Here is a 14,683-nt window from a genome sequence, read left to right on the forward strand (position 1 = left end):
GACCCATAACATTCCTTGCCTTCCCGCTCTAGTGAGTTGGGTAGATTTAACTCTTTTTCTTGGAAATGTAACACATTCAGGCAGTGTTATCTCCACCAGTATCCCATCCTTAAATTTCTCCATCTTTTCATTTGAGGGTGCCGTCTTTTTCTTTTTCTTCAGTACTAAACTATTTACTACATTTTAAAAGAAAGTTGCTGTGGGTGGGTGGAATGTCAGAATGCTTATAAGGCAGAGTCCTTTTGAACCACTGCCAAGGTAGATGATGTATTAAAAATAAAATCCATTTGGAAAGACCCCCTATAACGAAATTCAGTGAAAGCATGGAAAAGCATTTCTCAGAATGCATTAAATTTCCCATCATGTGGGGAAACTTCCTTTTAAATATTTTTTTAAAAAAACACGTTGTTGTGGATGCTTTAAAGCTTGGCCATCACCGCCCCCATGTCTGAGATTCTGATGATAGCTACTTAAAAGGGACTTTTCCAACATTACCTAGAAAAGAGCTAGCCAGAAACAACACTTGTGGTTAGCCAGCTTCCGTCAGTGGGTTAATTCAGTTTGTCTGTTTCAATAGAGGAAGCTTTGCTGGGAAGTGGGAGCTGACAACTCAATCAGGGTTGTTGGAGGGTCACAACAGATAGTGTATAACAACAGTGTGTGGGGAACAACAATGTGGGGGGAGGGTTGTAGGTGGAAACAAATCCAAAATAAAACTTTTGGATTGTGGCTCACTTCTATTTAACGTATTGTGCTTGCAGAATCAAACTTCAACGGTGCTATTGAAATAACAGGAGGCCTTCATTGGGAGAGCGAGGGGCACTCTGACCATTATACCAACTATGCTACCAGCGTTTGTCTTTGGGACTGCCTGTTGCGGCCATGGGGGGTGACCTACTTGGAGAGGACCTCTGGTCGTTCCAGAGGCTCTCCCCCCTCCCTCATGTGGTTTGGGGGGGGTGAGCTAGATGCATTGTTGAAAGATCTCTGGCCAGGTCTTCTGTGCCTCGTGTGGTCTACTAGCCTCTGCGAGGCTATTTATCATCTGGAGGTGGCCTCTGAACAATGTGACGTCTGCCTCCCATGGACTTTTTTATGGCCTCCTGATTCGCCTAAGGTGCAGCCACCGGAGTCCTTTCCTGGCCCGTGGTCCTGTGGATTGGTGGTTGTCATCAATGCTTCCCAATTGTAGAGGGATATACCTTGGATCTCAAGTCTGGTATGGAGTCGGACTAAGACTGCGGTTCTTGGCCCTTCCCAGCTTTCATGAGAGGGCAGCTGGTGTCGACATCTGGCCCTGAAATGGCTTAAGACTCCACCCACTGCTGTGAGAGAGCAGTGGAGTTTATTGACTTGGACCTGAATGGATACCCCTTTTTCCGGAACTTAGACCAACATGATTAACCCCCTGGCCATGGGCTTCCCCCGATTATTTAGATGTATTCGCCAGCGGAGCTTCTTATTCTGTGAGATTCCCCCCTCTCGCAGGTGTGGCCCTCCACTCTATCGAGGGCCTACCTTTATGATGGGCTTTGGCACCCCGAGAGGTAGCATGTCGCAAAAAGGGGATTGAGGGGTTTTCTGGGGAAATTTTTAGATAGACTTTTAAGGGGTTCTAGGGGGCAGGAGAGTTGTGTGGGTTTGGGGGTTAACCCACGGGAGGAGGGGTCTGGCCCGGCTGCCAGTTGGGCCATGGGGAGTGCGGATTCCGGGAGTAAGGGGGTCATTAGAGTTCATTCTGCTGAGGGCTTTTCTATCAATACGCTGAGTGGGAGGGGCAGATATGGTGGGAGCAAGGGGCCATATCATGTGGTAGGGGGGCGCACTCGCTATCTTCGAGCAGTGGCACGCCCCGGTCCCCATAGCCCTTCTCGTTCCCCAGGTTGCTCAGACTCTCAGGGCCCGAGCCTTCGGCTGTTGTTGTGCAATGCCAGGTCCGTGGTAAATAAAGCCCCCCTCATTTGCGATCTTATTCAGGAGGGGGGAGCGGACCTGGCAGGTATTACGGAAAACTGGTTGGGCCAGGAAGGGGGAGTTCCCCTCGTAGATATGTGTCCACCAGGCTTTCATGCATTCCATCAGCCAAGAGCTCAGGGCAGGGGTGGGGGGGTAGTGGTTATTATAAAGGAAGGTCTTGATCCGAGGGAGACCACTGTTCCACAGATAGCTGGATGTGAATCCCTTCTTGTGAAGTGGGGCCGTGGAGTGCAGATGGGCTTGTTGATCACGTACTTAGCTCCCTGCCATGTGGCAACAGCCCTGCCTGAGCTGCTCAACGTCACAGCCGAGGTGGCGGTTGATACCCCCTGACTTTTGGTCATGGGGGATTTCAACCTGCCATCCATCGGTGAAAAGTCTGAGGTGGCTCGGGAGTTCATGGCTTCCATGACGACCATGGACCTGACTCAGTTAATTCATGGCCCTACTCACACGGGCGGACACACTCTGGACTTAGTTTTTATCTCTGGTCAGTGGTCAAGTGGCCTTGATACAGGGGATATAGTCATCGAACCCTTGTCATGGTCTGACCACTAGTTCCTTCAACTTGACTTTCTAACCACTACACCCCGCCGCAGGGAGACGGGACCGACTAGGTGGTTCCGCCCCAGGCGCCTGATGGATTCTGATAGGTTCCAGATGGAGCTTGGGCCATTTCCTGAGACTCTGGCTCATGACTCGGCTGAAGACTTGGTGGCTGCCTGGGACAGTGCGGCCGCCGGGGCTTTGGACCGCGTTGTGCCTTTGTGGCCTCTGACCCGGCACCGAACTCACCTAGCTCCTTGGTTCTCCGAGGAGCTGAGGGAGATGAAGTGCTCGAAAAGACACCTGGAGAAGGGTTGTAGGACCAGCCTTTCCGAATCTGACCGAACACTGGTGAGATCTCATATTAAGACCTACCTAGTGGTGATAAAAGTGGCAAAATCTAGCTATTTTGCCGCTCTTATTGCGTCATCAGATAATCGCCCAGCCGCCCTGTTTAGGGTGACCCACTCCCTCCTCCATCTGGGAGCGCGGGATGATCCCTTGCTGGGGTGGAGCTGAGGATTTTGTGCAGTATCTGTATGATAAAATCGCTCAGATTCAGGAAGGCCTGGCCTCTGACTGGGTAAATCCGCACAGGATGATTGAGGCAGGTCTTGAGAGTGTTATCTGGGAGGAGTTTGATCCTGTGGCTCCCGAGGACATGGACAGGATTCTGGGATGGCTGAACGCGACCACATGTTTATTGGACCCGTGTCCCTCCTAGTTGGTGCTGGCCTCCCGGGAGGTTACACGAGGCTGGTTCCAGAGGATTATTAATGCTTCTTTGAGTGAGGGTGTCCTGATGGCCACCTAGAAGCGGTGGTGAGGCCCCTCCTCAAGAAGCCCTCTCTGGATCCGGCTGTTTTGGCTAACTATCGTCCAGTCTCCAACCTTCATTTTATTGCGAAAGTTGTTGAGAGTGTGGTGGCGCGGCAGCTTCCACAGTACCTGGATGAAGCTGTCTATCTAGATCCATTTCAGTCCGGCTTCAGGCCTGGGCACAGCATGAAAATGGCATTGGTCGCATTGGTGGATGATCTCTGGAGGGCTCGGGATAGGGGTTGCTTCTCTATCCTGGTCCTGTTAGATCTCTCAGCAGCTTTTGATACCATCGACCATGGTATCATGTTGCGCCAGTTGGAGAGGTTGGGGGTGGGGGGCACCATTTTGCGGTGGTTGTCCTACCTCTCTGACCGGTCGCAATCTGTGTTGGCAGGGGGGCAGCAGTTGACTCCAAGGCGCCTTGTTTGTGGGGTGCCACAAGGGTCGGTCCTCTTGCCCCTTCTGTTCAACATTTATGTAAAGCCGCTGGGTGAGATCATCCGTGGCTTTGGGGTGGAGTTCCATCAGTACGCTGATGACACCCAGCTATACATCTCCACCTCAGGCCACCCCAACAATGCCCTTGAAATGATATCCCGGTGCCTGGAGGCTGTGCGGGCCTGGATGGGGAGAAACAGGCTCCCACTCAACCCTTCCAAGACCGAGTGGCTGTGGCTTCCAGCGTCCCGATATAGCCAGCTGGTGCCATCGCTGGTTATCGGCGAATCATTGGTCCCCACGGAGAGGGCTCGCAACTTGGGCGTCCTCCTGGATGCACGGCTATCTTTAAAAGAGCATATGATGGCCGTGGCCAGGGGGGCTTTTTATCAGGTTTGCCTGATATGCCAGTTGCGTCCCTTTCTGGATCGGGACTCCCTACGCATGGTCACTCAGGCACTCGTCACTTCCCGCCTGGACTACTGCAATGGTCTCTACATGGGGCTCCCCTTGGGGTGCACCTGGAGACTCCAGCTGGTCCAGAATGCGGCCACGCAGGGGATTATGGGAGCAATGGGGCGCTCCCATGTTACATCTCTCATGCGTGAGTTGCACTGGCTCCTGGTGGTCTTCCGGGTGTGCTTCAAGGTGTTGGTGACCACCTTTAAAGCGCTCCATGGCTTAGGGCCGGGGTATCTACGAGACCGCCTTCTGCCGCCAATAGCCTCCCAAAGGCCAGAGAGGGCCTCCTCAGGGTGCCGTCGGCCAGACAATGTTGGCTGGCGACCCCCAGGGGAGGGCCTTCTCTGTGGTGGCACCTACCCTCTGGAACGACCTACCCCCAGAGATACGCATGATACCAGACCTCCGGACTTTTCGTTGGGCCCTGAAAACTCATTTATTTCATCTAGCCGGGCTGGCTTGATCCCATCCTTTCGGTTTTAATTTGAAATTGGTTTTAACTGGGTTATTTTAAATTGTGGGCTGAAATTATTTAATATCTTTTAAACTGTTTTTAAATTTTATATGTTAAGTTTTATCTCAGCTGTTCACTGCCCTGAGTCCTGTTGGAGAAGGGTGGTATAAAAATCAAATAAATAAATAAATAAAATAAACTGAAGGATTATTTGACTTGAAGATTTATTTAACTATGGTCAACCCACAAGTTAACAAAGAAAAGTCAGACGCAATGACCAACTACATCAAAAACTATGTAATGGTCATATAAGCCTTGAAAATTAAGACTCAAAAACAATGTAAAAGAGAGAGTGAATAAAATAAACAATTATTCTCAAAACAATGTAAAACAATGTAAAAGAAATAGAAAAAAGATTAATAGAAATAAAACATAATGGAGACTTCATAATATCACTCCAAGATCAGGAAAAATCCAGGGGTGAAATGCTACTATCGGTTTGGGCAAACTGGCCCGAACCGGTAGTATAAAATTCTACTGGTTCACCGAACTGGTAGTAAAAATGGAAAAGGAAAAAAAAAAGTTCCAACGATCAGTTGAGTGACGCGGGATTGTCAGAACTTTTTTTTTTTTTTTTTTACTTTTTTAACATTTTTTTACTACCAGTTCTCCGGTATTAAAAGTACTTTTAAAAGTAAAAAAAAAAAAAAAGTTCCGACAATCGCACGTCGCTCAGCTGATCGTCGGAACTTTTTTTAAAAAAAAAATAGCCATTTTTTAACTACCGGTTTGGGCGAATACGTAGTAAAAAATGCTTTTTAAAAGTTTTTTAAAAAGGCTCCGACAATCACAACTGTGCCACGTGATCGTCGGAGCCTTTTTAAAAAAAAAAAAAAAAAAAAAGCATTTTTTTACTACCTATTCGCCCGAGCCGGTAGTAAAAAATGCTTTTAAAAAGGTTCCCATAATCTCGTGCCACAGCTGATCAGCCCCCCCCCCACACTGTTCTACTTATCTTCCCAAGCCTCCTTTTGGCGCGGACTGCACATGCACGCACAGCTCGTGTTTGCTACATATTGTGCATGGGCGCGTACAGTGCGCATTTGGCGTGCATGTGCGGCCAGCAAACCGGTAATAAACCGGTTCAGATTTCACCACTGGGATAATCTTATACCTTCTAAAAGAAGTTGCTGTAGATAGAAACTCTGTTAGTGAAGGAAAGTTCTGATCTACGACTAAGAAATGGATAGCTTCTCCTTCACAAAAGACTGGGATTGTTTTAAGGGGTGGTGAAGTTATAGCTGTGTTTAACTGGCATAGAAAGAGCAATAGAAGACAAACAAACCTGAGACCCTTTCACATGCGTTCTTCTGTTGCTCTTTCTATGCCAGTTAAACACAGCTATAACTTCACCACCCCTTAATACAATCCCAGTCTTTTGTGAAGGAGAACCAATCCATTTCTTAGTTGTAGATCAGAAATATAATGAAAAAGGGAGACTTCATCAAATCACTCCACGATCAGTGAATCAAGTTATACTCCACCTCCCATCTAATTCTGCTGAGAGTAAGTGGGCTGAAGAAAAGGTTCTACTGAGAAAACAAATGGAATGAGTTGTTTAGTGATTTAAAAAATCTCATCTGGAACCCACCTCTGAATGCTGGCTTTAGCACCTAGGTGCATCTGCCTGGCAATGTCAAAGACGGTTTGACAGATTTCAGTTTTAGCTCTCTCTAAATGTAGAGGCAACAAAGACTAAGTATAAATGCCATAGGCCAGCTAAGTTTTTTTCTTTCCAGCTTGATGAAAAGCCATCAAGGAGAATTAATGGTGCCAATGGGCCATTAGAAAACAAGAGTTTAAGCCAGGGGTGAAATCCAGCAGGTTCTGACAGGTTCTGGAGAACCGGTAGCAGAAATGTTGAGTAGTTTGGAGAACCGGCAAATACCACCTCTGGCTGGCCCCAGAGTGGGGTGGGAATGGAGATTTTGTAATATCCTTCCCCTGCCACGCCCACCAAGCCACACCATGCCCACCAAGCCACGCACACAGAACTGGTAGTAAAAAAATTTGGATTTCACAACTGTTTTTTTTTTTTTTAATTGAAAAAGTTTTTCAAATACAATTTTTTCCCCGGGCTTTAAATCATAGTAGATGCATACCTGTGTACCATATAGCATATGGGATATGTTTCACCTCTAGAAAGCTTAATGATAATAGGACTATATTGTTGGAGTGAAAATAATTGGCTTGGTACTATTGTTAGCTTTGGCAGAAATGGCTCTTATTAATTCTGGATAAAGTGTGTTGGCTTGAGAAATTATACCAAGGTATGTAAACCTAGGAATTGCTCAATTTTATTCTTTCCAATTTGTCACTGGTTTTTGTGACAACTTCCCAAGGAAAAAAAAATCATAATGTTGTTCTTTATTAATTTATATTTTATTGCTTTTTAATTAATAACAAAAAAGCAAAACACAAGTATAATTGAGTTGGAGATATATATATTGTCAAAGGAAAAAAGAATCGATAAAAGTGTTTTAACGGAAAAAAAAATTACGACAAAAGAAAAAATGGATGCCTTTCGTACGTTTTCAGTGAAATGATAATCCAGACACTCTAGTGTTCAGGTGACATTCAAGAGAGGAGAGCTGGTGTGCAAAAGATCATTGACTTGAGGGGTGCAGACAATGACGTGCTGGGAGATTTTTTCTGTACATGCAAGAAAAACATCTTTAATCAATGCCAGAGCATTCACTCTGCTAGAGCTGACTGACTGGTCTGAAGGTGTATATGAGCTACCTTTGATGTTCAAACTGACTACAGTGAAAATAACGAAGTTCACTGACGAACCAGTGCAATTACCACAGTGGCCCTGTCATGCCCAATCAATAGAGAGATGTGTGAAACAGGTCACAGAAGGCAGCAAGCAGAGTGTATACACATGAGAAACGTGAGGATTGTATCAGAGGCCAAGAAGCAAGTCGGCAGCGGATGTCGAAGAACGAATCAAAACAAGACTTGATGAAACCCGCTTAGAGATTTTTGCAACTCAGATAATTGCTTTCTGATGTTAGTTTATGATTGCATGGATTATTTTTTGCTTAGCTAGATAACATGCAGACAAAACCTTTTAATTTTTGTAGCACAAGGTATAATTTTGAGAAGATTCAGTTAACAGTATGTGAGTTACAAGAGACTTTTGTGGGGTATGTGATCAGACATGGATTTACCAAGCTAAACGTTGTGCAATTGCAAAAATAACAGCAGCTTTGAATTCTTGGTGTAAAAACACATATTTTTAGAACCCCTCACTGAAAAGAAATTGCAAAAATTAATTTTTACCCTATTAAATGACACATCCTATTATAACATATAACACATACAGTATAACATAACATACAATAACTGTCAGTGTAACTTTATAACATTACAATTCCTTATATACATGTATAATACAAATATACATATACATTCAAATTCATACATATTTCTAATACGTTTATACAATTCTTGCAGATTGGAAAGATAAATCTATGGCTCCATTTATTTAATGGTTGAAAACCTGCTTGCACTTGCATCACCAGATTGCCTATAGATGTGTGCATCGTATAGTCAAGTATAATGAAATATGTCATTTATATGGAATACAGTAGGTTTTTTTAAAAAAAGAAAGGTAGTCTTAGCGGGATTGATAAACTCTTTCTCCTTAGAAAATTTTGCTAAGGTCTGTCAACTTCCTCTAAGGCCCACCTGATGTGAGTAAAAAAAATCCTTGCATCATTGGCATGCACCATCCTTCACTACTCAACTTGAACAAAAATTGATTGCCAAACTTAATCTTTTGATTTGTCCTTTAAACTAAAACCTTTAAATGAATACAGTTTTGAGTAGGAGGTTGCAAAATGAGTCAGTGTTCTTACAGAGACAAAACAATGTTGTGACTCAAGAAGTAATGTTCTTAAATAATTTATATTAAGCTGATGGGTTATGTTTGTTGAGAATAGCTATATAACTGATTAGTATGGTGAATTAAAAGGCAAAGCTGATTACTTTCCCAGGAAAATCTTTTGTAACTAACCTCATTTTTAGTTTTACTTCTTCTAACCACATAAACATTGAGGGCCTATGTGGGGACACAATAATTTATCTAGAATAATGTTGTTGTTTTTTAATTTATGAGTGTATTTGCTATATTTCCAAAGAAATGTAGCTTTCTATTCCCACATACACAATTATAAGCATTTTATAGCATTTTATTAGCTACGAGCGTAGCTATTTTGAAACATTCACAGTTAAACATTCATTTGAAAATCACACTATAGGAAGTCCTTAACCTATGACCACAATTGAGCCCAAAATTTCTGTTTTTCAGTGAGACATTTGTTAAGTGAGGTTTGCCCCATTTTACCACCTTTCTTGCTACAGTTGTCAAGTTAGTAGCATTTGTTAAGTTAGTAACACGGGCGCTAAGTGAATCTGGCTTCCTCATTGACTTTGCTTGTCAGAAGATCACAAAAGGTGACCACATGACCCTGGGACACTGCAATATGAGTTATATTATGAGTCAGTTGCCAAGCATCTGAAATTTTATGAAGTGACCATGGGACTGCTGCAATGGTCATAAGTCACTTTTTTAGTGCCGTTGTAACATGGTTGAATTCCTAAATCATATGTAAATATGTTATTTCATTTCTTGATATACAACTTGATTTACAACTTAGCTACCATTCGAAGAGTTGAAATTGGTATTTACAAGACATGGATCATGATGATATACAAAATATGCTGTGCTCCAGTTTCAGAAGTTATCTTTCTACACAGCCCAGCTTTCTTACTTCCTCCTCAAACTGTTCTCTGAATTTTAATATCCCCAACGTGGGAGAACAAAGAATCAAAGCACTAAAATGAATAATACTGTGTTGCAATATTACAATAGATTTCAATAATTGTAATATTGTATTGTAATATTAAGATTGATGTAAATATATACCAGTGTATACTTACTTACCGACAAATTTCCAGACTATTAATTTGTTAATGAAGAGTAAATATGAAGTTAAAATGCTTATCTGTGACTGGAGGTTAACAGGTTACACATTGGATTCTGTGTTCAGTCCATATTTGGCCAACTAGTCAAACAAATTTTCTTTCCATTATCTTAGTGCTCCATATTCATCATGTAAAAATAACAAAACTATTCAGGGCTCTCAGGTGTTCCAAATTTCTTGACTTATGGGACTGTATAAAATAACATCTGTCTTTCTAGGTGGCTGTTTTCTGTAAGAATAGGAAGGCCTAGTCATTAAAATAAACAATTCTTCCACAGAGTGGCCAAGGAATAGACCACAAAATGACCCTCTTTCACCTGTGGTAGAAGCCCAAAAGCCAAGTAAACAAACAAACCCACTTTCTCTCTTGTGAACATATCACATTATTTTTGCATTAAATTCTTTGAAAATATGTCGTATTCTCAGAATGATCAGGATCAATAAACTAGACTTATCCTTTCATTTGGGAGAAAAAACTGAAAGTGTTACCCAGAGTGCAATTCTCTCCAATGAAGCTTCAGTGTTCTACATCAGGGGTGTCAAACTCGCGTCGTCATGGTATCATCACATGATGTATCATGACTTTTTTTTCCCCTTCGCTAAACCGGGCATGGGCGTGGCCAGTGCATGATGCATCTGGCCTGCAGGCCACAAGTTTGACAGCCCTGTTCTACATCCTTCCTCCTCTTAATGTTTTCTCAATTCAAGCAATTTCAGATTGCTTCCTGCTTCCTGGAAATTGAAGAAAAAATGTCAGTAGGAAAGAATTAATGGAGGGAGGAGCACAAGTTTCCAGGCAATCAAAGTCCAAATATTTCCTCACTAAATCTAAGGATTAAATTGCTTCAAAACTATGACATGCAATTATTCTAATAACGGTTTGTTTTGTGACTTCTGAACATCAGGCAAATTTTCCAAGATAAATATTCCAAGGCAAATATTTTAGGGTTTGAGGTTATTTGCTTTTTTTCCTCTTCTTTACACAAAGTTTGTGAAACTTCGACAATATATCTTTTTGCTTATAACGAAGATGCAGATGATTTTAATAAATTACATTTCAGGAAAGAAATCTGGATTGGTTCCCCCGGATGCGTGCCATGTCACTTGTTAGTAGCGATTCAGAAGGAGAACAAAATGAACTTAGAAACCTGCAAGAGAAGCTTGAATCAACGATGAAGCTGGTATCTAACCTTTCCAGTCAGCTGACAGAACTTAAAGATCAGGTACAAAACATAGAAAAAATGTTTACCAAACTAAGGTCATAAGGCTGGTTGAGAAAGGTGTAAACCTGATTAAATGGGAAACAGGAAAATTGCCCGTGTATATGTGATCTATATAGACATCAATAATAGTACTGTTAATAAATTGGCATTTTGACATCTGATTTCACAAGTTTCCCCTTGCCATCCCCATTTTGACTGAGCAGATTAAAATGTATGTTGTTTTTGTTCTTGGCCAGGATGAGTAATACATTTTCAAAGACAGTAAGCTATAGTAAAACAAATCAAACTTCCTCTGTCCTCACTCTCCCTTAAAAAAAGCAAGCAAAAGAATATAAGGAAGCCTCATTACTTAATATGCCATAACATCCCCAGTGGAATGCTGCTGAGAATGCAGAATCACACAAATTTAAGTTCAGTCAAGATTTTTGGTCCATGTACTCTCCTGTATAGTACTTTGTGCTCCATCCTTCTTTTGTATAATTGTATAATTGGCCTGAAGTTTTAAATTCCCTTTGATGGACTGTCAGGAACTCTTGGCCCCGTCTTCGATTTCATTGACAAATCAATGAGTTGTGCCCACAAGAACAAGCTACAGATGCCCACAATGTTTTCTCTACTTTCTTATGGAGATAAGCAACTTTCAATCCTAGTTTGTTGCAATCCTGTTTTATCTCTTCTTTTTGTCCGTAAAAGCAAATCACAGTTATTTTAGATGAGATAAAATGGCATATGCTGGGCTGACACTACCAAGCTTTGCATACTGAGAGTAGGAAGAAGAGGGAATACGGAGAAGGATGAGCCAAAATCCAGGGTTTGTGTCCATTTATTGTCATAATATTGCATATACTGTAAAAACAGCCTTACTGTTATTTTGTGGATACAGTTTATTTTGTGGAACTCCAAACAAATACCAACCTACTCCCCCCACCCCACTTTCAATAAAAGACAAATTTGAATGGGATATATAAAGCAGCTTGAAACGTTTGTCTGTAATCTGGTTTTTTTCCAAATCCAAATACTACTTTTGCCAAAAGTTCCAGTCATATTATTCCTTCTTCGATTTTTTTTTTCAATTGTGTAATGTATATCACATTTCAAGGGATTAAGGACCATAATTACTCATTTTAAAAAAAAGTTTTATTAGATTTTTATTTTTAAATATACATCAATATCAGTACGTGAACAGTGTACCCTCTGGGTCCAATTCATTTTGATACAAATAGCAATAATAATAATAACAATACATGTTACATTAATCAAACCTACATAATCCTAATATTAATATACATGTTTGTTTTAGAGTAGCTATTCAGTATTTCAATCTTCCATTTTAATGCCAATGATATTATTAAGCATACATAGTAATACCATCTTTCAACTTCTATCTTTCCATCTAATTATATAGTTATCTAATTATACTTATATTCTATTATATAAAAATTATATCTGCTAATATTCCCATTTCTTATTTCTACCTCTGTTCTAGTTTCTAGTCAGGCCACCATTACTAATCCAGGACCATAATTACTCTTGTCCAGGCGACTTTTTTTAGCTTTGCTATTATAAGGTATTTTTTTAGAAGTGCATTTTGTTTCAGTATCTCCCAAATCTGTTAATCTGGTGGTGTTTGACTGAGCAGAGGGCCAAGGCTCTATTCTTATTGTTTTAAAAGCAATAATAGTTTGGGAATACTGGGAAGTACCCCAAGGTTGCACATCAAGTTCCAGATGTTATAGACCACTTTCCTTGCTTCCCTGCAAGATCATATAAAACTATGAAGCACATAGAAATGTCACAAAATGTACTAGATGACTGTTGCTTTGTGGGCAAGAAAACATGATTTAAGTTATCACTTTGGTTCAGCTTCACTAGTCTTGTGGGGGAAAAAAACATGACTGAAGTTTTTTATCTTCACCTGACTTAGTTTTTAAACTTTATTCTTGCTATTATGAAAATTAGGAATATAGTAGTGATGAGAGGTTTTCTTTGATCCAGCAGAAAAAGGGGAAACCCAGTTTCTTTAAGATGAAGAATTATTTTGGAATATGGAGACTGTGGGCTTCAAGGATGTTTACTGCACATACTATATTTAGAGATATGAAAAAAGACTGTATTCAGAGTTAAATCACAACGAACTCTATTGGCTTAACAGAACAGTTCTTCTGATCAAATAACAGGATTAGCATTGGGTTGCCTCAGTTCCCTCTGATTGTTTCCAATCTTTGTAAAGAAATGGGTTAGCTTTGTTTTCACTAACTGTAGCTGGCAAGAGGGTATTACTTGTTGCAATCAACTTTGGGAAATAAAGATGACCACAATAAATAGCAGTAGCTTATTCTGTGGTCTGACGTACAGGAAGTATTTGTTTCTACTGAGTAAATGTTTCAATTTTCCAGATGACAGAGCAGAGGAAGCAAAAACAACGTATTGGTCTCCTAGGACATCCTCCTATCAATGTGAACCCACAACAACCAGCATAAATTGGATGGGTGGTTCGTCTCCCCATTGTATTTCCTTCCTTCATATCAGAGTTAAGATCCAGTTCTTAAAGCTGCTTCAGTGTATTCCCAGTTCATGTAAATAAACCTGATTTTTTTTTATACTGTATGTATAGAACTGCTCTGAGAAAGAAAGGGGCTTATAAATATTGGCATATTATAAGAAGAGGATTACATTTGTACCTTCAAAATGTGTTTTTATAGGAAGAAAGGCACATCGATTTTGCACTTGAAAAAAAAAAGGATTTATGTCTAAAATAATACATGATCTGTATTTTGTATTTAAAACCTCAGATAGCTAGTATTTATGTTTTATACAATTGTGCAATATGAATTATGCAATCACACTAGTTACTTTAGGAATGTATCCTAGAGGGAGTGCACATTTTTGAATTTGGTGTCATCTTACTCCATTTGCAAAACAGCATCAAGTGTCCGCTGATATAAGCTGCTGCCAAATACTGTTCCTAGTGCGGTTTACTTCTCCAGGCCCAATTCCCTATTTGATTTTTGTTTAATTGTTTGTTTGGTTTGGTAAAATACAGTATTTGAAATAGTTTGAAGCACTGTGGCAATAAAGCCTCCGTTTATTCCAGCCAACATTGATCGATCTCCCTATTTAAAAAAGTTTTTTAAAAAAAAAAATTATTGAGCTGGTCCAGCGATCATGGTACTGGAAAAGTTATCCAAACATTAATTAATGAATAAATCTTGAAGGGAATCTTTTTTGTTATGACAGATTCTATCAGGCTGGTTCTCAATGGCTGGTAATCAGGGTAATCTTCTAAAAGTTTTGGTGCCATTTTGGTTTAGAACAGTGTTTCTCAACCTTGGAAGCTTGAAGATGGGTGGACTTCAACTCCCAGAATCCCCCAGCCAGCGCTGCCGGCTGGGGGATTCTGAGAGTTGAAGTCCACCCATCTTCAAGCTACCAAGGTTGAGAAACACTGGTTTAGAAGAACCTAAAATAATGTAGATCTATCCGTCTATCATCTGTACATTTTGTTACTGTATTCCAACAGAGATCCATTTCCTTCAGTTATACTTTGTACCAGTTAAAAATAAACTTGGCCTTCTAGGACCCCTAGCTGAGCACTGATTTTCCAATACTTGTGAAAGAGCCACTAGATATAGATTATGCTTTAGTTTTTCTTCACACTTTGTTAATCTTAAAAGATTATATAAATATATATATAAATGTCATCTAGTTTT

The 14,683-nt window shown here is 40.9% G+C and overlaps 1 protein-coding gene across 1 annotated transcript in view; it reads left to right on the forward strand.

Annotated features, from left to right (window-relative positions):
- Positions 1–14,367, forward strand: part of ITPR1 (inositol 1,4,5-trisphosphate receptor type 1) — a 282,837-nt gene extending 268,470 nt beyond the window's left edge. Inside the window, exons 60-61 of the mRNA XM_070933575.1 lie at positions 10,812–10,973; positions 13,370–14,367. Of these exons, the coding sequence (XP_070789676.1) occupies positions 10,812–10,973; positions 13,370–13,453 (246 nt within the window). The 3' untranslated portion in view covers positions 13,454–14,367. The remainder of the gene's footprint in view (positions 1–10,811; positions 10,974–13,369) is intronic.
- The last annotated feature ends 316 nt before the right edge of the window (positions 14,368–14,683 follow it).

The sequence above is a fragment of the Pituophis catenifer genome, unplaced genomic scaffold (assembly GCF_029215685.1).
Source record: "Pituophis catenifer annectens isolate HBS135680 unplaced genomic scaffold, rPitCat1.0.hap2 SCAF_2, whole genome shotgun sequence".
NCBI lineage: Eukaryota > Metazoa > Chordata > Lepidosauria > Squamata > Colubridae > Pituophis > Pituophis catenifer.